Raw genomic sequence first — 26,192 nt, forward strand, 5'->3', positions numbered from 1 at the left:
CAGATAATATAATTAAAAGTTATGGAAGTTAAGTAATTTCTGCAAGGTCACATACCTAATATGTGAAGGGGGGCCAAGAACACAATCTGGCTGACTCTTGGAAGCCCCTACTCTACTTGGACTGGGGTCTCTGATTACACTGGGCATAGTGAGCGTCTAGAGTTCCTTCATTTTATAGTTTTGAATATTGGAATAAACCCCACACTCCTAATATACACTAGGAGCACAGCATAATCTTAAAGCACAGGTCATTGCTTGAATGTCTTAGAGTATGGAAGAGAAATTCCAAATAACAGAAAGAGTTCATGGTTTTGAAACATATGATGATGATGATTTATTTAAGAATTATAGATGAGTTTAATTCTGAAAAGGGTAGAGTGAATATATTCTCATTGGGGAAGGTATTACTTATGTATGTGGGATTTTATTCTTTTCAATTAAAGGAGGAAACAAAGAGAGATTACAGCTTCCCAGCTGGCCTTGAAGACCATATTTTAGGAGAGAATATATCACCTAACACGAGTATCTCAGGGCTGGTCCCTAGTGAACTTACCCAGAGCAACACAAGCCTTGGCAGTAGCAGCAGCAGTGGAGATGTAGGTAAACTGCATTACTCACCAGGTAAGGGGAAGGATCGTCCTTTCTTCTAATTTATAGAAAATTAATTTTTAATTTATGCCCATACTTCTTCCTCCCTGCACCATACACACAGTAAGCCCCATTTGTTGAGAGGATCTGATATAGTCACACCATACTATCACTGTTATTTTATATGATCTACAAGTACTGTAGGCACCCACTGAGTTTATTTTTAGTTATGTACATTTATGGATTCTATCATTAGTTCTCAAACTTTAGGGTGTCTCAGAATCACTTGGGGAATTTGTTTAAAAGTATATACAAGTATCCAAGCCCTAGGTTAAAACTTCTGAGACTTAATCTGTGGGATGGGACCTTAAGAATGTATATTTTTGACCAGCTCTCCGGGTGAATCAGATATTTACTAGAGTTGGAGGATTTCTGTGTTATATCACTGAAATTTCCTAGTTCTGTGTTATTTTTTAAAATTGTAATTTTATTCATTTTCTCCAACTTTCTATTATGAAAAATTTCAAATAAATTTCAAATATCCTAAAAAGTTGAAAGTTGAAAGAATCATATAGTGAACAATCATATGTTCTCTACCTAGATTTAGTTAACTGTTGTTAACCTTTCCTCTGTGTATGTACGTAAGTACATTTTGATACTAAACCGTTTGAAGATAAATTGCAGACTTCATGATATTTCCCCCTAAGTATGCATTTCCAAAGAATAAGGACATTTATGATGTTTACTTCTCTCTAGGTGAAATTCCATTTCCAAGAGGCATAAAAGGGCAGGACTTTGAAAAGTCAGATCATGGTTCTTCTCAAAACACCAGCATGTCCAGCATCTATCAGAATTGTGCAATGGAGGTAAAAGTTCTATATTCTGTCCATGATAAAGTGGCTGTAAAGATATTTTTATTTCAGAATGGCATTTAACAGAATTCTGTACCTTTTTGGACAGAATAATAAAATAAGTCATTTTGTTGAATTTGCTTGATATCTTATGTAAACAAGGCAATAAACTGGTAGTTTTACCTATAAAGTAATTGAATTGTTATTCCAAGTGTGATCAACAAAATAAATACAATTCTATGTTTGTCTCAAGAGGATGGCCTATTAAGACTGATTTTCACTGTGGAGGTTCTCAGTATGTGTACTTTTCTTCTCTTAGGTTTTGATGTCAAGTTGTTCACAGTGCAGAGCTTGTGGAGCTTTAGTTTATGATGAAGAAATTATGGCTGGATGGACGGCAGATGATTCAAACTTGAATACAACCTGTCCCTTCTGTAAAAGCAACTTCTTGCCTCTTCTCAACATAGAATTTAAGGACTTGAGAGGCTCTGCAAGGTTAGTATTGTAAAAGTTCCCTTAAAGAGGTAAGCGTCCCCCAAGAGGCATGACTCCTGGGGGAAAAGTGAAATAGTCATGGTATGCTCCAGGTGTTCCTTTCCTCGCCCTCCTGCACTTTCAGTATTTGAGTAGAAAATACTAATAATGTAGGAGACCGCTTTTCCATTTTATTTAACATATGATTATCAGTAGTAGTTAATTCTCGGAGCTAAACTTTATAAATTATATAATTATTACATAGATTATATAATTATTATAGATAATTCCGAACTCTAACGTTAGTCATTATTTTAATATTTCTGCCTCGATGACCTTGATTATGTGTTCTGGAGCCGCCCCCGCCCCACCCCCCAAAAAAAGGTGGAAGGGGTTTTAACTCTTCTCTTAACTTTGTTGCCCCTTTATGTTGGTGCTCTGTACTGTGAAATGACCGAATTCTACGCATTGGAAAGGAGAGGCTGATCTATGATCAGTCGTTAAGTAATTGAGAGTTTGGTAACTGTATGCTGACTTAAAGTACTTATACTTAATATTCTATTTGCTTTATGGAACGAACTATCTTTATCTACTTTTTAAAAATTTCCAATCACAGAGGTGTCTCCTATTTTTCCTGTTAGCTTCAGTGTGGAGCTGAGTGAAAGCATACTCTAATTCCTGATGCACTGTCATCATTGGTTTGTGCAAGGGCCCTCTTTTATTATCTTCCTCCCGTCACCATTCCCACTCTTATTATTTTACCCAACAAAAACATTGATCCCGCTGTGTGTGATAAATCCTTGAATATATAACCTTATAAATAATGTTGTTTTGCATGATTATGTATTTTTAACGTACATGATTAGAATGATGCTGAAAATCTCTATTTCTTTTTATTACTCAGTTTAAAATCTGAGTTGCTATATGTACATCTAATTTATTCTTTTTCTCCTATAGGAAGTTAATACCTCATTTTACTTACTTGGATATTTCAGTTGCTTCCAGTTCTCTGTTACTGTAAACATCACTGTACTGTTGCAGTACACTGCAAAATATATGTCCCCTTCTGGACTTATGAAGTAATTTCTTTCAGAATAATAGTCTTAGGAGTGAGATCATTGGGTTTTTTCCATACATGATTTCAATAAACACTGGAAGATTGCTTCCCAGATGGCTACACTCCTACTTGTAGTGCCCCAAAACTCTCATTTCTGTACATCCTTACCAGCATTTGGTATGATCACTTTTCTGATTTTGTGCTCTAATGATATAAAGTAGTATCTCATTTTTGTTTGAATATCTCTGAATATTAGTGAGTTTGGATATCTCTTCATATGCTTGTTAGTTATTCCAGCATTTTCTATGAATTGCTTGTTTATGTCCTTTGTCAATTTTTTAAAGATTTATTTTTTTAATGAGGTAACATTGGTTTATGTTTTATAAGTTTCATGTGTACATTTTATTTCTACTTCTATATACACTACAGCGTGCTCAACACCAATAATTTAGTTTCCATCTGTCACCATATAGTTGATGCTCTTTACCCATTCCATCCTCCCTACCCCTCCTTCACCTTCTGATAAGCACTACTCTGTTCTCATGTTTGTTTTTCTTTGGTTGGGTTTGTTCATTTATTTTGGGTTTTTGTTTTTTATATTCCAGCTATGAATGAAATCATGGTATTTGTCTTTCTTCATCTGAAGTATTTCACTTAGCGTGATACCCTCAATGTTGCAATGTTGTTGCAAATGGCAAATTTTCATCTTTTTTATGGCTAAGTAGTATTCCATTCTGTATATATACCACAGCTTTTTTACCCATTCATCGTTGACGGGCATCTAGGTTGTTTCCATGTCTTGGCTGTTGTAAATAATGCTGCAATGAACATAGGGGTGCATGTACCTTTTTGAATTAATGTTTTTGTACTCTTAGGATAAATACCCAGAACTGGGCTGGACCATGTGGTAGTTTCATTCCTAATTTTTTCAAGGAATCTCCATACTGTTTTCCATAGCGGCTGCACCAGTTTACATTTCCCACCAGCAGTGTATGAGGGTCCCCTTTCTCCACATCCTCACCAACACTTGTTATTTCTTGACTTTTTGATAACACCCATTCTAACAGAAATGAAGTGATATCATACTTTGGTTTTGATTTGCATTTCTTGATGATGATGTTAATGTGGTTTTTTGTTCAGCATCTTTCATGTGCCTGTTGGCCATCTGGATGTCTTCTTTGGAAAAATGTCTGTTCAGCTCCTCTGCCCATTTTTTAATTGGGTTGTTTGTTTTTTTGATACTGAATTGTATGGGTTCTTTATATAATTTGAGTATTACCTCCTTATCAGATATATCATTTGCAAATATTTTCTCCCATTCAGTAGGTTGTTGGTTTGTTTTGCTGATGGTTTCCTTTGCTGTGCAGAAGCTTTTTAGTTTGATGCAGTTCCATTTGTTTATTTTTGCTTTGTTGCCTTTGCCTGAGGAGACATATTTAAAAAGACATTGCTAAGACTCATGTTAAAGATTATACTGTTTATATTTTCTTTTAGGAGTTTTGTGGTCTTGAAGTCTTTAATCCATTTTGAGTTGATTTTTGTGTGTGGTGTGAGATAGTGGTCTAGTTTCATATTTTTGCATGTGGCTGTCCAGTTTTCCCAATGCCATTTATTAAAGACACTATTCTTTCTCCATTGAATGTTCTTTGCTCCTTTGTTGTAAATTAATTGTCCATGTATGCCGGGGTTCATTTCTGGGCTATCAGTTCTGTTCCATTGATTTTGTTTTTTGGCTGCGTTTGGTCTTCATTGCTGCACGCAGGCTTTCTCTAATTGCTGCAAGCGGGGGCTACTCTTTGATGCAGTGCAAGGGCTTCTTATTGCAGTGGCTTCTTTTGTTGTGGAGCACAGGTTCTAACCGCGCGGGCTTCAGTAGTTGCAGCACTGGGGCTCCGTAGTTATGGCAGTTGTGGCTTGCGGGCTCTAGAGCACAGGCTCAGTAGTTGTGGTGCACAGGCTTAGTTGCTCCGTGGCATGTGGGATCTTCCCAGACCAGAGCTCAAACCCTTGTCCCCTGCATTGGCAGGCAGATTCTTAACCACTGTGCCACCAGGGAAGTCCCTGTTACATTGATTTTTATATCTGTTTTTCTGCCAAACCAGGTTGTTTTGATTACTATGGCTTTGTAATATAGTTTGAAGTCAGAGAGTGTGATATCTCTAAACGTTGTTCTTTTTTCTCAAGATTGCTTTGGCTCTTCAAGGTCTTCTGTGGTTCCAAATAAATATTATAATTTTTTGTTCCATTTATGTGAAAAATGTTCTTGGGATTTTGATAGGGATTGCCCTGAATCTGTAGATTGCTTTATGTAATATTTTTAAAATTAGGTAATTAAAAAATATAAACATTTTAACAATGTTAATTCCTCCAATCCATGAGCACAGAATATCTTTCCATTTATTTGTGTCTACAGTGTCTTTCAACAATGTCTTATAGTTTTCAGTATAGAGGTCTTTCAACTCCTTGCTTAAATTTATTCCATTTACTTTATTCTTTTTGTGGTGATTGTAAATGGGATTGTTTTCTTAATTCCCCCTTCTCCTAGCTCATTGTTAGTATATAGAAATGCAACAGGTTTTTGTTGGTTTTGTACTGTGCAACTTCACTATATTCATTTATTACTCCTAATAGTTTTTTGGTAGATTCTTTAGGCTTTTCTCTATATAAAATCATGTCATCAGCAAACAGTGAGTTTTACTTCTTCCTCTCCAATTTGGTTGCCTTTTATTTCTCTTGGCTAATATCTGTGGCTGGGACTTATATACTAGGTTTCAGCTTCACCTTTGAGTATGATGTTAGCTGTGGGCTTGTCATATATAACCTTTATTATGTTGAGGTATGTTCCTTCTGTACCCACTTTGTGGAGAGTTTTTATCATAAATGGGTGTTGAATCTTGTCATCTGCTTTTTCTGCACCTACTGAGATGATCATATCATTTTTATCCTTCATTTTGTTAACGTATGTATCACATTGCTTGATTTGCAGATGTTGAACCATCTTTGCCTCCCAGGGGCAAATCCCACTTGATCACGGTATATGATCCTTTTAATGTATTGTTGGATTTGGTTTGTTAGTATTTTGTTGAGGATTTTTGCATCTATGTACATCGGAGATATTAGCCTGTAGTTTTTTCTTTGTGTGGTCTTTATCTGGTTTTGGTATCTGGGTGATGTTGGTCTCATAAAATGAGTTAGGAAGCGTTCCCTCCTCTTGTATTTTTTGGTATAGTTTGAAAAGGACAGGTATTAAATCTGTAAATATTTGGTAGAATTTACCTGTGAAGTTGTCTGGTCCTGGTCTTGTTTTTTAGAAGCTTTTCAATTACTGCTTCAGTCTCTGTACTAGTGATCGATCAATTTGGATTTTCTCTTCATGATTCAGTCTTGGAAAGTTGTATGATTCCAAGAATTTGTCCATTTCTTCTAGGCTGTCCAATTTGTTGGCATATAGCTGTTTTCATATTCTTATAATCCTTTGTATTCCTGTTGTACCCATTGTTATTTTTTTTCTTTTGTTGCTGATTTTATCAGAGCCTTCTCTCTTTTTTTAGTGAGTCTAGCTAAAGATTTGTCAATTTTGTCTATCTTTTCAAAGAACCAGCTCTTACTTTCACTGGTCTTTTCTTTTGTCTTTTTAGTCTCTATTTCATTTATTCCCACTCTGATCTTTATTATTTCTTTCCTTCTACTGACTTGGGGCTTTGTTCATTCTTCTCTTTATTTTATTTTCTTTTTGGCCACGCAGCACAGCTTGTGGGATCTTAGTTCCCCAAACAGGGACTGGGCCCTCGGCAGTGAGAGTGCAAGAGTCCTAACCACTGGGCCAGCAGGGAATTCCCGTCTTGAATATTCTTGATATTAATTCTCCAAAGAGAAATTATTAATTCTGATGTTATCCATTAATTTTCCACCTTACGAGTTGTGCATTTAGAGTCTTGTTTTAAAAGTTATTTCCCATCTGTAGTACATGAAATTTTTTTCCTGAACGTTCTTCTGTTAGCTTTATATTTTACTTGTGATATTTAGGTTTTAAGTCCATCTAAAGTCCACCTTTGTGTATTATTGTAGAGATCCAGCTTTATTTTTCTCCATATAATGAGCCAGTTTTACATCCTTCCTTCATTGATATACAGCGTCATCTTTATCATATATCAAGTTCCTATGTATACCTCATTCTGGTTCTCTGTTCTTTCTGTCAGTACTGTATTATTTTTATTACTCCTTATTTATGATGTCTGGGTGGTAGGGTAAGTTCCCCCTTATGGAAATTTTTTTCTTATAGTTACTTATTTTTGCATATAAAATTTTAGAGTAACTTTGAGTTCCTTAAGAAAAAAAATCCAGCTGAAGTTTTCATGGGATTGAATTAGATTTATAGGTTTATTTGGGGGAAATGGACATCTTCAGTATTATTCTGCTATCTATGAGCATGGTATATATCTCCATTTTTTAGATATTCTTTTAATAGAGTTTTAAATTATTCTCCATATGTGTTTTTTGTAAAATTTAAAAAAAATTTCTTCATTTTATTTATTTTTGGCTGCATTGGGTCGTTGTTGCTACACGTGGGCTTTCTCTGGTTGTGGCGAGCGGGGGCTACTCTTCGTTGCAGTGTGCGGGCTTCTTATTGCAGTGGCTTCTCTTGTTGTGGAGCAGGGGCTCTAGGCGCGCGGGCTTCAGTAGTTGTGGCACACGGGCTCTAGAGTGCAGGCTCAGTAGTTGTGGCGCACGGGCTTAGTTGCTCCACAGCATGTGGGATCTTCCCAGACCAAGGCTCAAATCCATGTCCCCTGCATTGGCAGGCAGATTCTTAACCACTGTGCCACCAGGGAAGCCCTCTCCATAAGTTTTGTACTTTTTTTGTTAATTGTGTTTCTTAGGCTTTTGTGGTAAGTACCTTATTTTATATTCTAATTGAATATAAAGGAGCATTATTGATTTTCCCCCCTAGGATGTCATTATGGAAGATTTCCAACTGACAGCCAAGTTTAAAGATCATCTTTTTTACAGTAATACCCAAATATATAGCCCTGCATTCTACAATTAATGTTTTACTTTACTTGCTTTATGTATCCCTCCATCCATCCACCAATCCATCTTACATTTTTATTCATTTAAAATAAGATGTAGATGGGGAATTCCCTGGCTGTCCAGTGATTAGAGCTCTGCGCTTCCACTGCAGGGGGTATGGGTTCGATCCCTGGTCGGGAAACTAAAATCCCATATGCCCTGCGGTGCGGCCAAAAAAAAAAAGAAGAAGATGAAGACGTTAAATCACTTTTCCCACAAAGACTTGAGCGTTCATATAATTAACTAGAGTTCAGTATTTATTCAGTTTTTTTCATTTAAGGTAAATTTGATTTGTGCAAAACAAACCCTTACCAAGATACAGAACGTTACTATCACTTTAGAAAGCTCTCTTAATGTCCCTTGTAAGGTGAAACCCTCACCCCATCCCCACCCAGAAGGAGAAAGAGAGAGAAAGATGAAAATAAAATTCTGAATGAATAGAGTGGAGAGGAAATGACTAGAGACAAAAATGGAGATTCATAAGGGGGAAGGGGTATATAAACAATCATAGGTTAATACATGTTAAAATGCTGTTCCTTTTTTTTAACTAAGAAAATTAAGGAAATATTTTGCTTTCCATCTTCCTTCATAGCTTTCTTTAGAGTCTCTCAAAAACTGAAGGCATCTAATATTGAACTATAATGACCTGCTCTAGACCTTTTCATTTGAAAAGTTTGGGACAAGAGAGGAAGAGAGAATGAGAGCAGGAGTGTGAGTTTTGTGTGTGTGTGTGTGTGTGTGTGTGTGTGTGTGTGTGTTTGAAATAGGCAGTATTTCTATGGATTTGTATAACTCATTAATAACTATTTTACCATAAAGTGATTCTAAATTATGATGAAATTTAGAGGATTCTGGGATCTTTAAAGACTTTTTTTGTTTTTTTTGGACTGATCCATATTTAGCTTTTTCCTGAAACCAAGTACCTCTGGTGACAGTTTACAAAGTGGAAGCATTACACTGGCAAGTGAACCTTTGGAACACAAACCCATATCCAGTTCAGCAGAACCTGACCTGATCAACTTTATGGATTTCCCAAAACATAACCAGACCATAACTGAAGAAACAAGCTCTGCAGTTGAATCAAGGTACCATGGGGTTCAGAGAAATCTTCATTAAAAATTGGGTACCCTAGTAAAAATTCCATCTTTAAATACAACCCTGGCTTACATAGGCATAAGCTCTGGCATTTTAAGAATTTAACCTTAAATGTTTACTACCATATATTGTTTAAATATCTAATGAACGGATCTGATGATAAATCATTTTTAATACTGTGTTTAATGTTTTACAGTGGTCTTTTACAAAAATGAACTTTTCAACAGTAAAAAGTATCTTCCCCTTCAGTGTAGTCATTGTCAGTTTCCAGACACATACTCTCTTTACAGTGAAGTATACCTTTTACTCTTAAATATTGAGTCAAACATTTTTTGAGAGCCTATTTTATGCTAAGCATTATGCTAAACACTAAAAATTAAAAAGTAAATAAAATCTGACCTCTGTCCTTAGGTGGATCATGGCCTGGTAGAGATTAAATACTTGGCAATGAATCTACATTACTTACTTACATGCATTATACATGTAAGGTGATGTATAAGTGATTTTGTTTAATAAAGATGAAATAATTTTTGAACAAGGCAACTGAATGGGCACTTAATCTTTTTAAAATAATACCATAATACCTGTTATGTACCATATATATCCTCTTCCTACCCTTCATCAGATCATCCACTCCATCCTGTTTTTCTGACCAGTTTTACAAAAATACCTGAAGAAAATTTAATTCTTATAAGGCAGTACTGAGTCTTCTCAGATATATTCAGCACATTCAAAATGCATTGTAGAAAATAGTCAAGCTCTACAGATTTAGATTGTTTCACGCAATCTAACCACAGCATTTCTTCTTCATTTTTTTAAGTGATGAAATAATGAAAGCCAGTGGAGATGTCCAAACTATGAAAATTTCATCTGTGCCTAATAGTTTATCAAAACGAAATGTATCTTTGACTAGAAGTCACAGTGTTGGAGGTCCCTTGCAAAATATGGACTTTTCCCAGAGACCGTTTCATGGCATTTCAACAGTTAGTCTTCCAAACAGTCTGCAGGAAATTGTGGTATGTAACAGCATTATAGTTATACTGTGTGTTTGTGTAAGTATTTATTGAAACAGCATGTAATTCTTCTGTAGTAGGTTTATTTTAATCACATGAAAAGTGATAAGAATTTTTCATAAGCAGACTAAGAACTTTAGAATTTCAAATATGTACACAAATAAACAAGAGTGTAATGAGTCCCTTTGACACATCATCCAGCTTCAGTAATTTTCAGCTTATGACCATTTTTCTTTCATGTATATACTCATTCAGTTCTTCCGTAGATCCATTTGAAGCAGATTTCAAACATCATATATTCCATTTATTTATTTATATCATATATTCCATTTATTTATTTCCATTTATTATTATTTATATATTCCAAATATTTCAGTATTTATCTCTAAAAGATAAGGACTCTTAGAAATACAATGTCCTTATCAGACCCAAAAAATAATATCAAGTTATTCAATCTTTGTTCAAATTTCTTTTTTTTTAATTGAAGTATAGTTGCTTTACAATGTTGTGTAGTTTCTACTGTACAGCAAAGTGAAGTAGAGTTCCCTGTGCTATACAGCAGGTTTGTTCAAATTTCTAATGGTCTCAAAAATGTCAAGTTGTGTGTTTTGTAGTTTGAGGAATCAGGATCAAATAAGGTCCATGCTTCATAATTGGTTAATCTGGTTTTATTAGTCTTTTAAAATCTGTAGACTCTTTTTTTCCCTTGTAATTTATTCCCTTGCAATTTATTTGTTGATTACAACCCTGTAAATTGGTAATTACAGCTAGAAGCTTGATCAGATTCAGGGTTTTCTTGTTCTTTTTTTCATTTGTTTGTTTTTATAAGAGCGCTTCATCAGTAGTGGTATGTCCCTCCAATAGGAGACACGAACTATCTTTGTGATGTTAGCAGCTATTAACGCCTCAATGCCTAGATCAAGTTGTCCATTTGGAGCTATAAAATGATGATAGTCTAATTCTGTCATCTTCTTTATTATATGAAATATATCTGTAAAGAGAAACTAACCCCATGGCTTTTGTCTGGTTTTCCAAAGATGCAATTTATGATGGAAAGGCAAAATAAATATTTGATTTTGTTTTCCTTTTATTTATCAATTTTCAAAGTAAGAAGTTGGGTTCCTAGCATTCTCCAAGGTGATCCATTATCTGGGGCGATAGGGTATTATTATGAACTCATTGGTTTAAACATTTATGTTTATATCCATTGCTGTTGTTATCCTTATTGACGCTTATATTATTCCTTCTTTGGTCAGCTAGAAGCCTCTACAAGTTGGTGCCTTAATCCTTTTGACACAACTCTGGTAGCCTTTCTATAATTTTTTTTATAGCTTCCTTGCTTTCTTATATTGCAAGATGTTCCATGCTCATGTTATATATTTCCTTCTCCAGACCTAGAATCAACCATTTCTTTAAGAAACCTTGTTCTTTTTACAGGAAAACAGTATTTGGAGACCTCAATCTGGGCACTATGGGTACTTATTAATACTGGTCATAAACATTTTATTCTGACTATAATATGCACAACTTACAAAGTCTAGGTTGGGGTTTTTTTAATTCATTATTTCATTTGATTTATAAAGTTGCTCTTTAGTTTTTGTTGCAATCAAATGCAAAAACAACTTAGATATAGTTTTAAAAAGAGTCAAGATTAATACAGGGACTTCCCTGGTGGCGCAGTGATTAAGAATCTGCCTGCCAATGCAGGGGACACGGGTTCAATCCCTGGTCCCAGAAGATCCCACATGTCACGGAGCAACTAAGCCCATGCACCGCAACTACTGAGCCTGCGCTTTAGAGCCCGCGTGCCACAACTACTGAAGCCTAGAGCCTGTGCTCCACAACAAGAGAAGCCACCGCAATGAGAAGCCCACACACCACAATGAAGAGTAGCCCCCACGTGCCGCAACTAGAGAAAGCTCATGTGCAGCAACGAAGACCCAACACAGCCAAAATTAATTAATTAATTAATTATTTTAAAAAAGTATTAACACAAAAAATTGCATCATCTGTTTAGAGTTTTAAGCGGAAGATAGTCACATATTTTTTGGTATCATCATTATAAAACATCAGAAATGCAAGTATTTCTTATAAAAAATTGAAAAGGAAAAAGTCAAACCTACATAGGCCATTGCTGTTAATGTGATAGAGAAAATCTCATGTTTAAAATAGGGTCTATTATATTGATTAATAATTTTCATTTGTAATCATTTAACTTAATGGTATTTATGATTAAGTACTTCTTAATCTTTATGTTTTCTTTAGGGTGTTCTTCTTTTATGTTTTCTTTAGGGTGTTCTACTACATGTAGTAATGGCCCTGAAATAATTGACTTTGAAAGGATAGAGAAGTATAATCTCATTGAGACATACTCTGAAACATAATAAAATAGATCATATTCACTTCTTTTTGTATTTCTATGTTTTTAAGGATCCTTTAGGAAAAAGACCCAATCCTCCCCCTGTTTCTGTGCCCTACTTGAGTCCTCTAGTGCTTCGTAAAGAACTTGAATCTTTGCTAGAAAATGAAGGCGATCAGGTGATTCACACGTCCTCTTTCATCAATCAACATCCAATCATTTTCTGGAACCTCGTTTGGTATTTCAGACGTTTGGACCTTCCTAGTAACTTACCAGGACTTATCCTCACATCTGAACATTGTAACGGAGGTGTACAGGTAGGGAACCAACTTCAATACTTATACTACATTGGTGTTGGTTAGGATGAGGCTTAACTTCAGGTAGCAGGAAGTATACAATAATAGTGGCTTAAGTCATAGATTATTTCTCTCTCACTTAAAATTTTAGATAGGTGGTCCAGGGATGATATAGTGTTAGAGACTTGAGAGCCTTCTATCTTTTTGCTCAGCAGTGTGACCTCCATTTCCAAGTTTTATACCTGGTCTAGGATAGCTGACTCTACTTACAAGCTGTCACATCCACATTCCAGCCAGCAGTTACAAGAAAAATGGATGGAGAAGAGTATGTCTTCTTTCTCTAGGGACAGTTTCTAGAGTTGCACATAATCTTTTCATATGTATCTGTTTGGCCTAAACTTAGTTACATGGTCATTTCTAGTTGCAAGGGTAGCTAGAAAAGGTAGTTTTTATTCTGAAATAGAATATTCCCAGCAGAAATTCTCACAACTTATTTTAAAGGACTCATATTAGCCACATTTTTCAGATGATACAACTAAAAATTACGGAAGTTATTTTTGCTAGGTCACATACCTCGTAAGTGGAGGGGGGCCAAGACTACAGTCTGGCTCTCTGACTCTGAAACTCCTGCTTTGCTTGAGGTGGCATCCCTGACTCCCCGGGAGACAGTGAGCTCCTAGAACTCCTTCATTTTATGATACTGAATATTGAGAGATACCCCCAACCCCAAACATACATCAGGGGCACAACAAACTTTTAGAGTAGTATAAATTCTATTTTGACTCATTTATTTTAAGTAGTAGTCAGTACAACAAGATAGTAGAAACCATTGCACTTTCTTACCTTAAAATTTGTTTTGATGGAGGTTAATCTTTCTTGTGGCTGCTGTGCCAGTTACCAAGTTGTCATTCAGTCCCTGAAAGTCAGAATGAGAAACATGCACCTCAGAAAATAATAACATTTGTAATCAGATATAAATAAAAATTTTTAAATTTTCTCAGAATTTTAGGTCCAGAATTTTGAAAGAACTCATCTGTTTTATATAATCAAGCTTTGCTAGGTCCACTGGTAATTATTATTATGCTTGGGGTACTAATACTTTCTACTGATCTTTTTTAGCTTCCCCTGTCATCTCTGTCCCAGGATAGCAAACTCGTGTATATTCAGCTGTTATGGGATAATATCAACCTTCATCAGGAACCAGGAGAACCTCTGTATGTCTCATGGAGGAATTTTAGTAAGTAAAATAGAATTAAAGACATAAAACACTCAAACTGGAAACAACCCAAATATCCATCCACAGGTGAATGCATAAGCAAATTTTGGTACAGTCCATCCACACAGTAGAATACTGTAGCAATAAAGAGAAATGGACTACTGGGGGGAAAAAATAGAATTAAGGAGATGATAGAAATAATTTTGCTTTATTTTTAAATCTTTCATTCATTTTTAGTATCTCCTCAAGATTTTTTCCATTTTAGTTCAAATTTTTTTGCTGTTGTACTGACCCATTTATCAGGGGTGTTTTTGTGATTCTTGTAGTTTATCTGTCAAATACTAATTTGGTTAGGTACTTGGAGAGTAAATTCTCTATAGTGGATGTGTTGGTATAGATCATAATTTTAATTATATGGGTACTGTTCTCAAAGATTCTGGCTTTATTTTTATTTTTTATAAATTTTATTTATTTATTTATTTTTGGCTACATTGAGTTTTCACCGCTGCACACGGGCTTCTCCCTAGTTACGGCAAGCAGGGGCCACTCCTCACCGTGGCACACGGGCCTCTCACTGTGACGGCCTCCCCCGTTGCGGAGCACAGGCTCCAGGCACGCGGGCCTTAGCAGCTGTGGCTCACGGGCTCCAGAGCGCAGGCTCAGTAGTTGTGGTGCATGGGCCCAGTCACTCCGCGGCCTGTGGGATCCAAACCAGGGCTCGACCCCGTGTCCCCTGTGTTGGCAGGCAGACTCCCAACCACTGTGCCACCAGGGAATCCCCTGGCCTTACTTTTAGTTTTTGTATTTAGAACATATTTTTACAAGGGGTTTAAAAGGTCATCCAGTATTCAGAAGCCTTCTGAGTCTGTAAGAAACCACAAACAACCCAGTAGGTAAGTGAGTAAATGGTATCAATAGGCAGTTCAAGGAAGAAACATTAAAATGCTCTGTTCTATAGGTATACAGTGTACAAAGCTGTTGGTACAGTGATGCATACTGTAAGATTATTTATAATAATGAAAAACTTACGCAAATACCTAACAAGAGAATTGTGATAAATCCACACTATGAGATGTTGGCAACCAAGAAAAAGAATGAGTCATTTGTATATAGGTTCCCGAAAGGATGGATTTTCGTTACATATTAAGTGAAAAAAAAAGGCAAGTTGCAGAACAGTATGTGATCTTTTCTCTTTTTTGTAGAAAAACGAAACCAAAAATATTTGTGTTTTTAATGTATGAATAGAAAAAGGTCTAAAACCGTATATGTCCCAAGCTGTTAACAGTACCTGCTCAGAACAAGAAAGGAAAAGTTCACTCTGGTTTTTTTTTTTTTTTTTTTGGCTGCGTTGGCTACTCTTCATTGTGGTGCACGGGCTTCTCATTGCAGTGGCTTCTCTTGTTGCGGAGCACGGGCTCTACACGTGTGGGCTTCAGTAGTTGCAGCATGCAGGCTCAGTAGTTGTGGCTCATGGGCTTAGTTGCTCCGCAGCATATAGGATCTTCCTGGACCAGGGCTCAAACCCGTGTCCCCTGCATTGGCAGGCGGATTCGTAACCACTGCGCCACCAGGGAAGCCCCCACTCTTTATTTTGTATTTTTACTACAATCTTTCACTACTTAGCAGTTTTTTTACTTAAGCTAGAATAAAAGAATCTGACATTTTCCCTTGAAATATGCCAATCACAAAATTATGGCTAAATATATTATAAGCTATTTTTGTCTTTCTGTTGTTGTTTTCCCAGTTCTGATATTTGAATGCTTTTTAAGCAGAAGCAGAGTAACTTTGAAATTTATGCTGAAAAATAATAGAATTATAACTGCCATTTCTTTAGTTGTTTTCCTGCATACCTTGAAATAGATAAGTGTTTTTAAATGTCCTATAATTTGTGGTGAGAAGAAAATTTAGAACTCTCAAGAATAGCCTTGTTTCTTTACTTGATTGGCTACTTTAAACAAAGAATTGGTATATAAATAACATTAAAAGATATAATAGAATTGAGTGGTGACTTTTGGAAAAGCAGTATGGGGAGCTATGAAGTCCCATTTCCCAGCGAAACAACCATAATTGGTGAAGGTTATTTTAAAAAAGTGTCTACAGCTGTCGAGCAAATGAAGAAATATTTATTCAAGAAAATATATTGGTCTTCCCTGGTGGCACAGTGGTTGAGAATCCACCTGCCAATGCAGGGGACATGGATTTGAGCCCTGGTCCGGGAAGATCCCACATGCCGCAGAGCAACTAAGCCCGTTCGCCACAACTACGGAGCCTGCACTCTAGAGCCCGCGTGCCACAAATACTGAAGCCCGCACGCCTAGAGCCCATGCTGTACAACAAGAGAAGCCACCGCAATGAGAAGCCCGTGCACCACAACAAAGAGTAGCCCCCGCTCGCTGCAACTAGAGAAAGCCCACGTGCAGCAACGAAGACCCAACTCAGCCAAAAATAAATAAATAAAATTTTTAAAGAAGAAAATATATTAAATTTCAGTAAAAACGGTGAGTTTCTGTGGCATTTGAGCTACAACTTGCTGCTCCCCACCAGCCCCCAGTCAAGGGCTACAGCATCTCCCTGGGAAAGACAGGTTGCCAGCAGTTCTCATCCTCCCAGCTCTATTCAGTTCCAGGAGACAGGGAGGCTCACTTCCTCCACTCAGCCCCCATGCACTGCCAGCTTCAGCAACCCTCGAATACTGGGTCTCTGATTGTTCTCACAGCGTCTTGCTCATAAGGGAGAGGTTTTATGCCAGGAGAGGCAAGCTAAAACATGAGAGGCAACTGCATCCCTCCAGTACCCCATTCACAAAGCAGGGGAATCATTCCAAGAGAAGGGCCACTGTTCCCGGCTCCAGCTCCAGAGCAGTGGCTGAGAGACAGGCCATAAGAAGAGAGAGCTCTGAAATTCTCCCCAAAGGAAATGACTTTATTTGGGACAGACTGTGGAGAAGTTCAAGCCTGAAAGCACTCTTGGAAAGAGCAGAGATTTGGGTGAGAAGGCCAGCATTACCCTGATACAAAAACCAAAGACATCATAAGAAAACAAAACTAAAAATCTTATCACTTATGAATATAGACGTAATGATCCTCAACAAAATACTATCCAACCAAATCCAGCAATTTAGAAAAGCGACTGTATACCATGACCGAGTGCTGTTTACGCCAGGCATGCTGTATTGGTTTGAAAATCAATTAATATATATCATATCAATAAAATAAAGGACAAAATCCATATGATCGTCTGAATAGGCACAGCTAAAGCACTGGACAAAATCTATTGCCCTTTGTTAAAAACATTCAACAAGGGACTTCCCTGGTGGTCCAGTGGTTAAGAATCCACCTTCCAATGCAGGGGACACGGGTTCGATCCTTGGTTGGGGAACTAAGATCCCACATGCTGCAGAGCAACTAGGTCTGCACGCCACAACTACTGAGCTGGTGCGCTCTGTAGCCCACGTGCCACTAGAGAGTCCATGCACTGCAGCAGTGGAGCCCGCGCCCCACAACGAAAGATCCCGCATGCCGCAGGGAAGATCCTGAGTGCTGCAACTAAGACCCAAAGCAACCAAAAAAAAAAAAAGCCAAGCTAGGAATAGAAAGGAACCTCCTCAACCTAATTATGAGCCTCTGAAAACCCACAGTTGATATCATTTAATGGTAAAAGACTGAATACTTTCCCCCAAGTACAGGAACAAGACAAAGATGTCTGTTTTCATTATTTCTTTTCAACATTGTACTGGAGGTTCTTGCTAGAACAATTAGACAGGAAAATAAAAGGCATCCAAGATAGAAAGGAAAAAGTAAAACTATCTCTACTTGCAGATTATGTCATCTTACATATAGAAAATCCTAAATTAGAAAATCCTAAGGAATACACACACACACACACACACACAAAACATATGGAACTTATTAAATAAGCTTAGCAGAGTTGCAGGATATAAGATCAAAACATAGAAATCAACTGTATTTCTATATACTTTCAATGAATAATCCAAAAATTAAAATAATTCCATTTATAATAGCATTAAAAAGAATAAAATTCTTGGGACTTCCCTGGTGGCACAGTGGACAAGACTCCATGCTCCCAGTGCAGGGGGCCTGGGTTTGATCCCTGGTCAGGGAACTAGATCCCACATGCATGCCGCAACTAAGAGTTCACATGCCGCAACTAAGGAGCCCACGTGCTGCAACTCAGGAGCACGCCTGCACCAACTAAGACCTGGTGCAACCAAATAAATAAATAAATATTTTTAAAAAAAAGAATAAAATTCTTAGGAATAAATTTGATAAAATAAGTACAAAACTTATTATACTCTGAAAACTAAAATTATTGTTGAAAGAAAGTAAAGACCACCTAAGTAAATGGAAAGAAATCCGATGTTCATGGGCCAGAAAAGTTAATATTGTTAAGATGGCAGTACTCCCAAATTGATCTATAGATTCAGTACAGTCTATATCAAAATTCCAGGTAGCTTTTTTATAGAAATTGACAAGCTTATCCTAAAATTCATATGGATTTTCAAGGCACCTAGAATAGCCAAAACAGCCTTGAAAAAGAAGAACAAAGTTGTAGGACTCATACTTCTGAATTTGAAAACTTACTACAAAGCTACAGTAATCAAGAAAGTAGAAAACTGGCATAGGATAGACATATAGGTCAATGGAATAAAGTTGAGTTTCCAGAAATAAACCCTCACATGTACAGTTAAATGCCTTTCAACAAGAGTGCCAAGGACCATTCAGTGGGTAAAGAATAGTCTTTTCAACAAGTAGTGCTGGACAACTGGAACAACATGCAGAAAAAATAAAGTTGGATCTCTTCCTGGTTCACTGCTAATTGGAAGAAAACTAGTGCAGCTGCTTTGGTGTAAATAGTTTCACCATTCCTCAAAATGGTAAACAGTTACCATATGACACAGCAGTTGTATTCTTAGGTATACACCCAAGAGAAATGAAGACATACATCCACATAAAAACTTGTACACTGTTTTTAGCAGCATTTTTCTTAATATCCAAATAATGAAAACAACCTAAATGTTCATTTTAACTGATGAATGGATAAAGTATGGTATATCCGTACAATGGAATATTATTTGGCAATAAAAAGTAGTGAATACTGATACATACTACAAAATGAATTTTAAAATATTATAGAAGCAGCAGCCACAAAAGAGAACAGAAAGTATGATTCCATTTATATCAAACAATCAGAATAGGCAAATCTGTAAAGACAAAATAAGATTAGTGGTCGCCTAGGGCTGAGGGGTTGGGAAGATAGAGTGACTGCTAATAGGTAGATTTCTTTTGGAGGAGATAAAAATGTTCTAAAATTGGTGATGGTTGCCCAACTCTGTGAATTAAGGAGCAATAGTGAAGTTGCATATTATATTTGGGTTATGCTCTAAAATCACAACATAACATGAAAATCAAATCAAATCTGTTTAGCATGTAGAAAAACTAGGATCAAAACCCATAGCAGCCAGTATTTCCTCTTGTAACAGAGAACTTTGCTATTTCTATGGTCTGAACACAAATGAAATATTCCTAGTTGCCTTTATTAAGGGGCTGGATTGTATGAAAATTACAGTAACTGGCTTTATGACAGACACTTAAAATGAGGCTGACTGGGGAACTTTTGGATACATAGTTCCATCTCAACTAATGTGGGTGTAATAAAATTGTATGGCTGCTGGGTTTACCTACAGTATTAAAGTTTTCCCTTTTTCTGGGCCAAGCTCACATTGTTGATTTTTAATGGTACTGTGATTCAAGTATACCACTGAAGCACTTTTGTAATATATGAAATCTGTATAAATATTTGTTCTTAATAATTCTAGAATTACCCTTGTATCAATTAGGATTATACGCTACTGTATTTAATAGAAAACAACAGAATCTTAAACAGGTAAAGATTATTCTCTCACATGAAGAATTTATGAATTAGATACTCCAGGACTGTTAGGTAACTCCTCTGTCATCGGGGACCCAGGCTCCTTACGCTTTGTCTGCTTTTCCATCAGGAAAGATTCATGGTCACAGGATGGCTGCTGGCATACAAGATATCACATTGCAGCCTCAATCAGGAAGCCCTAAGTTCAGGAAAAGGGCAAAGGGACAGGCCTCTCCTATCTGAAGAAAGCAAGAAAAATATTTTTTAGCTGGTCACATTACTACATAATTTTACTTGTGATGGGGAGGTGGTGTTGAATAAAAAATGATACAAATCTGAAAAAAAACTTCTTTAATAATTAGAGTGACTAAATGTATTCTTTTACTGTGTTCTTATTATTAGATTCTGAAAAGAAATTGTCTCTCCTGTCAGAGGAACAACAAGCAACAAGCGCTTTAGTAGAAACCATCAGGCAGAGTATTCAACATAATGATGTTCTTAAACCCATCAACCTGCTTTCACAACAAATGAAGGGAGACATGAAAAGACAAAGGTAATAATCCAGTATTTGGTACTTGATACCATTCGAAATAATTTCATGGTATTTTAAAAATGATTTTTAAAACTATCTCTAGTTGTAAAAGAAACACGTACTCATTGTAGAACATCTGATTGTCTTAAAAAGTGCTACCCGAATGCATTCATACTTGATCACAAACATAATAAAAATATCTGGGAAATAGATTAAATTTTAGGAGGTAATTCATTTATGTCTAAAACATACTGAGTCTTTGTGAAAAATTACTACTATTCACTGGAAACCTATAAATGTGTTAACATTGATGTTATACATATGTACTGCTCGTTCAGGTCCTGTCACGCATCTTATCTTGTGAGATGTAAAAAAAAAAAATATGGGTTTAGGAGTAGAAACAATTTAGGAAGATGATGGAAGCAGTGAATTACAAACGGTATGGAGCTATCCTGATCCTCTTACTATTTATTGACGGCTAACACGCTTGGATCCGTACTCATCCCAGTCTCAGCATAAATGAATTTTGTGGTGGAAGCTTCAGAAAGAGAGACATAATACCTTCTATCAAACATAAACAGTGTTTCCAGGTGCTCTTCAAGTTTCTAGTCATGGCATCTTTGAAGACAGTCTCAGAAATGATAGGACAAGAATTCATAATGAAAATGGATAGATCCTTCTATAATCTCAACAGTTGAGGTAGAGATTATCTCCTTCACAGCCTAAAGAGCAGCCACTTTCAAGTATCTGTAGTTGAAGGACAGGGAAGGAATATTAGAAATGACATACTATGGCTTCTGGAGCTTCTAAAGAAAGCTGCATGGAGCATCATCAGAATCAGCATTACTCTCTAATTTTTTTTTTGTAAATACTCAAATCAGTTCATCAGTTTCCCCTTTTGTTAACAAATGAGTCACGAGTCTCATTTTTAAGGTTTCATTTGTAACATTTTTATGTTCGCAAATCAAATAAAGGTGATTTATCCTTTACTGTTGGGTTAAGTAGTAGAGACCACACCATCTTTCATACTGTTTGTGTCCAAGGGTTTTAGACCCCTAACTTACTTAGTCTCTTACTGTGTAATGTGGCAAAAGTCTGCTTTTGTAAATCTGAATTAGAAATTAGAATTAAAAGTTACCTATTATATTGCTAAATAATTACAATAAAGTTAAAATAAGCCATTTTTAGTTATTTCGAATGTGAAGCTTTATGCCCATTAACTTTTTAATTTGAAACATAAGTTTGCAGGAAATTGCAAAGATAGTACAAAGAGTTCCGTTGACCCTTTACCCAGCTTCTCCCAAAGGTGACATAAGTGTAGTGTAATGTCAAAACCAGAACACTGACATGGATGGTGGATACATTACTGTTAACTAAAGAACCTAATCTTTTTTTTTCAAGTATAGTTGATTTACAGTGTTGTGTTCTATCACCATTTTAAAAAACCTTCATAGGGTATTTTTATGCTCTTTGACCATTAATTTTAAAAAATATTTGTTTTATAGGAGTTTATACAGAGAAATCCTCTTCTTATCATTAGTGTCTCTTGGAAGAGAGAATATTGATATTGGTAAGTTCGTCAACTGGGGATTCCTTAAAGGGGGTTTAAGTCTTATTTCTTAAAGAAACTTTTAAAATTTTAATTGGTATGGGCAGATACTCCATTTGCCTTTAAAAAGATTTCTGCCTTTAAATATGCAGTTTAAATATGTATACAAAAATGATTTGGGGCTTCCCTGGTGGCGCAGTGGTTGAGAGTCCGCCTGCCGATGCAGGGGACACGGGTTCGTGCCCCGGTCCGGGAAGATCCCACTTGCCGTGGAGCGGCTGGGCCCGTGAGCCATGGCCGCTGTGCCTGCGCGTCCGGAGCCTGTGCTCCGCAACGGGAGAGGCCACAACAGTGAGAGGCCCGCGTACCGCAAAAAAAAAAAAAAAAAAAAGATTTGACTACCATTTTTAAATGCATAGCTTTTATTTTATTATTTATTATTAAGAAATACCAACTGTACTTTTGAAAATATCTTTCAGAGGCTTTTGACAATGAGTATGGACTTGCATACAATAGTTTATCTACAGAGATTCTTGAAAAGTTGCAGAAAATTGATGCTCCACCAAGTATCAGTGTGGAGTGGTGCAGGAAGTGTTTTGGAGCACCTCTCATTTAAATAAGATTCACTAGATTTTGGACACAGAACTGGGGGAATAGATTCAATCTGGAGACATTCAAGGTTTGTTTCAAATTACGAATTGGTGAAAACTGAAATGAAGTTATTCTTGGTACAATAGATAATGAAATGTAATTCATACTGAATCATCTCAGAAGGTAAAAATGCCACTAAAATGCCTTAGGGTTTACTGATGTTGAAGATTTACAATTTCTGAACTGTTTTTATCTGCTGAAAATTGGTTTTGCATTTCTCAGTATTTGTAGCAGTTCGATGAGAAACCATATTCATTCTTGGTGTTTTGTCTATATCTGAAGCTATTGAGTTTGGGGAATGGCAAATTAATGTAAACTTGCCTAACCCCAAAACAAACGAAATCTCAATTATAAGAGCAACTATTTGTGTATTGTGTATATATGTGTGGCTGTGTATCTACTCAGCCATATTATATTTATTAAAATTCTTAGATTGCATGTTGCAATAAAGTTTTCTGAAAGGGGGTCTCCAACTATTAAATAAATGACTACTACTAATTCGTATGTAGTCATTAATCTCAAAATTACCTGAAAGTCTGATAACTGCCTTGCCTTTGACTTTAAAATTAATATATATTTTTACCCTTCACGTTTATGTATTAGCTCCCTTAATGGATTGTATCTTGAATATCCAGTTACTTCCTTTCATCCTCTTCCCAGTATCATGTTAATTTGCAACAGCTTTAAAATTGGAATAAACGAGCCAGATAGTTTAAATGAAATTAATCAGCTTCATAATTTACAAAATTAAAATTCTTGTGTATGTCTTTGGGCCAGAAATTGTTCAGGCACATAAACTGTTGCTATTGGTCACTTTTAAAAACCTGTGGGATAACTTGCACTGCACACAGAATTTTATTCTTGTATAAAATTTAGATTTGTACACTTACTATTTGTGCATTTGTAAATACTGTTTTTTAGGCTGAATCAATTGTCTTAAAACGTTAAAGCTTATTAAACTTGTTGCCAGTAGGTTTAAGAAAATCATGACCTCCCATGCCTCACTGACATTTATCATGCCTTTTGTTAACACATCCCTTAGGGACAGTAAATTTGCCTTATCTCTCTGCATGCATGGTTTGAAAAGCCAATGATTGTGTGTGCTCGCTTTTACAGTAATTATGCAGATGACTAAATCGGTTGATAATTATTTCCAAATGGTACAGTTAACAGCACACATCTCCTTCCTACCTGCTATAACCTTTTAAAAATTGTTACTATACCAATCTTCCAACATTTCAGGGTTAATAAGACCTATGCAGAATCCTAGTTTCAATTTGTGAAAGTGGTAAGTGAAAGAACTTGTCAGAAACTGTGTACAATTCTCATTGCCTTAAAAATGGATCTTTTGCACTGTCTCAGAGAATATATTTTTGCAACTTAAGACTTGGTACTAGTTTTAATACTTAACACTTATTGCCCCAACAGAAAGTTTGGAATTACTTTGCATATAAAAAAATCAAGGTTGAATAAAATGAAAACTTCTCAAGTTTGCTGTGCTTGTCTTACATTTTTAAGGCTCCTGAAGTGTGTACAGCAATTCAAGCTTTTGTGATCTTCAGAATTCCAGTATTGTCTGTTTTCCCATTTCTCTGTAGTTCTCAATAACTTGAACTAAATTACCAAAGCACTTCCCACTAAAACGACCCTGTGATAAAGATCTCCTTACACATTTAATATTTTGCTATATTGTATCAAATTATAAAATTTCTAATAGCTTTTTAATATTAATCTAAATAACTTAGCCATTATATATTGGAAAGCTTAGCCTGTCATTCAGAAATTGAGACCGATTTGTATTAAAATTGCTTAAAGGCCTTTTCTTGCACCTACCACAGAAAGGGCAGTAAAAACTTGTAGCAAAAACAGACCAAAAAAAAGATTTCAAATCATTATCTATAGATTTAGTAATATCTAGAATGACTGTATGAGACTTAAATCCTGATTAACTTCTGAAAGCGATCTTTCAAATTATGGCAGATTGTTTAGCATAACCTTACACTGCTTTTAGATTTGGTATTAACTGCATCTCAGATTGATTATAGCAACCTGCAGTTAATGATTTAACAATCATAAACAAGTCTGACATGCCTTTGGGATATTCAATTGTTGCCCTTTTCATTTTTGGTATACACTAGTAATATAGGATTCAGTGTCTTTGCAATGTTAAACTCTTTAAATCTGCCAGATTTCATAAGCTAGTATAGTCTAGGCCCACCTTACCTATCTGTCCACCTCAGTGACTGTACTCCTCAAAATAAGAAAGCAGGGTGGTTCTCATGTTTTATGCATTAGAATCTACCAGTTACTAGCTAGAATTCTGGGCTTACACCAGACCTGCCTTTTGGCATGTTACCCTCTAGGATTCAGCTGTAGTGTCAGTCCTTCTGGCACTGGGTATCTTTTTTTAAATGCTGTAAATTCAACTTATGACTTTGTCAATTGCCAATTAAGACTTTAAGACTTTTGTAACTTTTTAATATTTCATTAAGAGCTATGGGTGCTGTTCAGCAGAGTAACACAACATTGTAAATCAACTGTACTCCAATTTAAAAAAAAAAAGCTATGGGGCTCTCCTCTATGAATCTTGCTTCAGGGCTGGCATTATTGGCCTAACCTGGGAACTTATTAATGACTGTGGGGCCCCGAACTACCGAATCCTAATCCACTTTTTAGCCAGATCCCCAGGTGATTTTTACACACACTTAACTGAAGCACTTCTTCAGTCTCTACATGTTACAGCCGCTTGAAAATTTTACTCACCTGTGGTTAATATATACTCTGGCAAAGGAGCACCTTTTAAAGCCTAATGTGCCTTCTTTTAAGACCCTTCTAGTCTATAATGGTTTGAATGAAGGTTCTTACTGCAAGTACTATAGAAACCAGACATAGTACATTAGAAAAAGCATACTTTTGGGGCTTCCCTGGCAGTCCAGTGGTTAGGACTCCACACTCACTGCAAAGGGCCTGGGTTCAATCCTTGGTCAGGGAACTAAGATCCCACACCCCACAAGCTGCATGTTGCAGCCAAAAGAAAAGTATACTTTCTCTGTGCATCCTTCACTGATGCAAGTGTTTCTAAAAAGAGGTACAGTCAACTCCTTCGCAGTGAAATATAATAAAAACGAGTTGAAAAGTTTTCTGTTAATGCATTAAATTTGCACTGGTTTTAAAAACTTTGTCAACTATTTTAAAATGGTATCCATTAACTATGCTTTTAACAAGTTATCCTTTTTACATATGACAAACGTCCATCTTCACAAGGGCACTTTTCATGTATCGTGTATAGATCTTTAAGAAAAACTGTATTCCTCAAAATAAAGTGTATCAAAGATTAATAGTCCTAGTCATTTATTTCCCCTGTATTGTTCAATGCCTTGCTAAAAAGCCAATGAACATGCTAAGAGTCCTTTCCTGAGCCACCCACCAAAGAAACTGTCCTGGCCATCTCCTCCACTATCGCAGTTCAGTGTCTGAATCTGAAGGATTATCACTTTCAGGTATCTCTTGCAGACTTTATCTACCACTAGATTATACAGTACCTCCTCTTCT

At 36.2% G+C, this 26,192-nt stretch overlaps 1 protein-coding gene across 4 annotated transcripts in view; it reads left to right on the forward strand.

Annotated features, from left to right (window-relative positions):
- DENND4C (DENN domain containing 4C) overlaps nucleotides 1-26,084 on the forward strand; it is a 128,314-nt gene extending 102,230 nt beyond the window's left edge. For 2 of the 4 annotated variants that reach the window (XM_082656166.1, XM_082656167.1), the window contains 10 exons: nucleotides 444-621; nucleotides 1,345-1,454; nucleotides 1,759-1,934; nucleotides 8,943-9,125; nucleotides 9,956-10,151; nucleotides 12,579-12,824; nucleotides 13,923-14,040; nucleotides 20,311-20,461; nucleotides 21,946-22,010; nucleotides 22,469-26,084. In XM_082656166.1, the coding sequence (XP_082512292.1) occupies nucleotides 444-621; nucleotides 1,345-1,454; nucleotides 1,759-1,934; nucleotides 8,943-9,125; nucleotides 9,956-10,151; nucleotides 12,579-12,824; nucleotides 13,923-14,040; nucleotides 20,311-20,461; nucleotides 21,946-22,010; nucleotides 22,469-22,605 (1,560 nt within the window). In that variant the 3' untranslated portion in view covers nucleotides 22,606-26,084. Of the gene's footprint in view, nucleotides 1-443; nucleotides 622-1,344; nucleotides 1,455-1,758; nucleotides 1,935-8,942; nucleotides 9,126-9,955; nucleotides 10,152-12,578; nucleotides 12,825-13,922; nucleotides 14,041-20,310; nucleotides 20,462-21,945; nucleotides 22,011-22,468 lie in introns of those variants that run through there. The other 2 variants (XM_082656165.1, XR_014296852.1) reach the window with 2 other exon arrangements.
- The last annotated feature ends 108 nt before the right edge of the window (nucleotides 26,085-26,192 follow it).

Source organism: Grampus griseus (genome assembly GCF_964374135.1).
Source record: "Grampus griseus genome assembly, chromosome: 6".
NCBI lineage: Eukaryota > Metazoa > Chordata > Mammalia > Artiodactyla > Delphinidae > Grampus > Grampus griseus.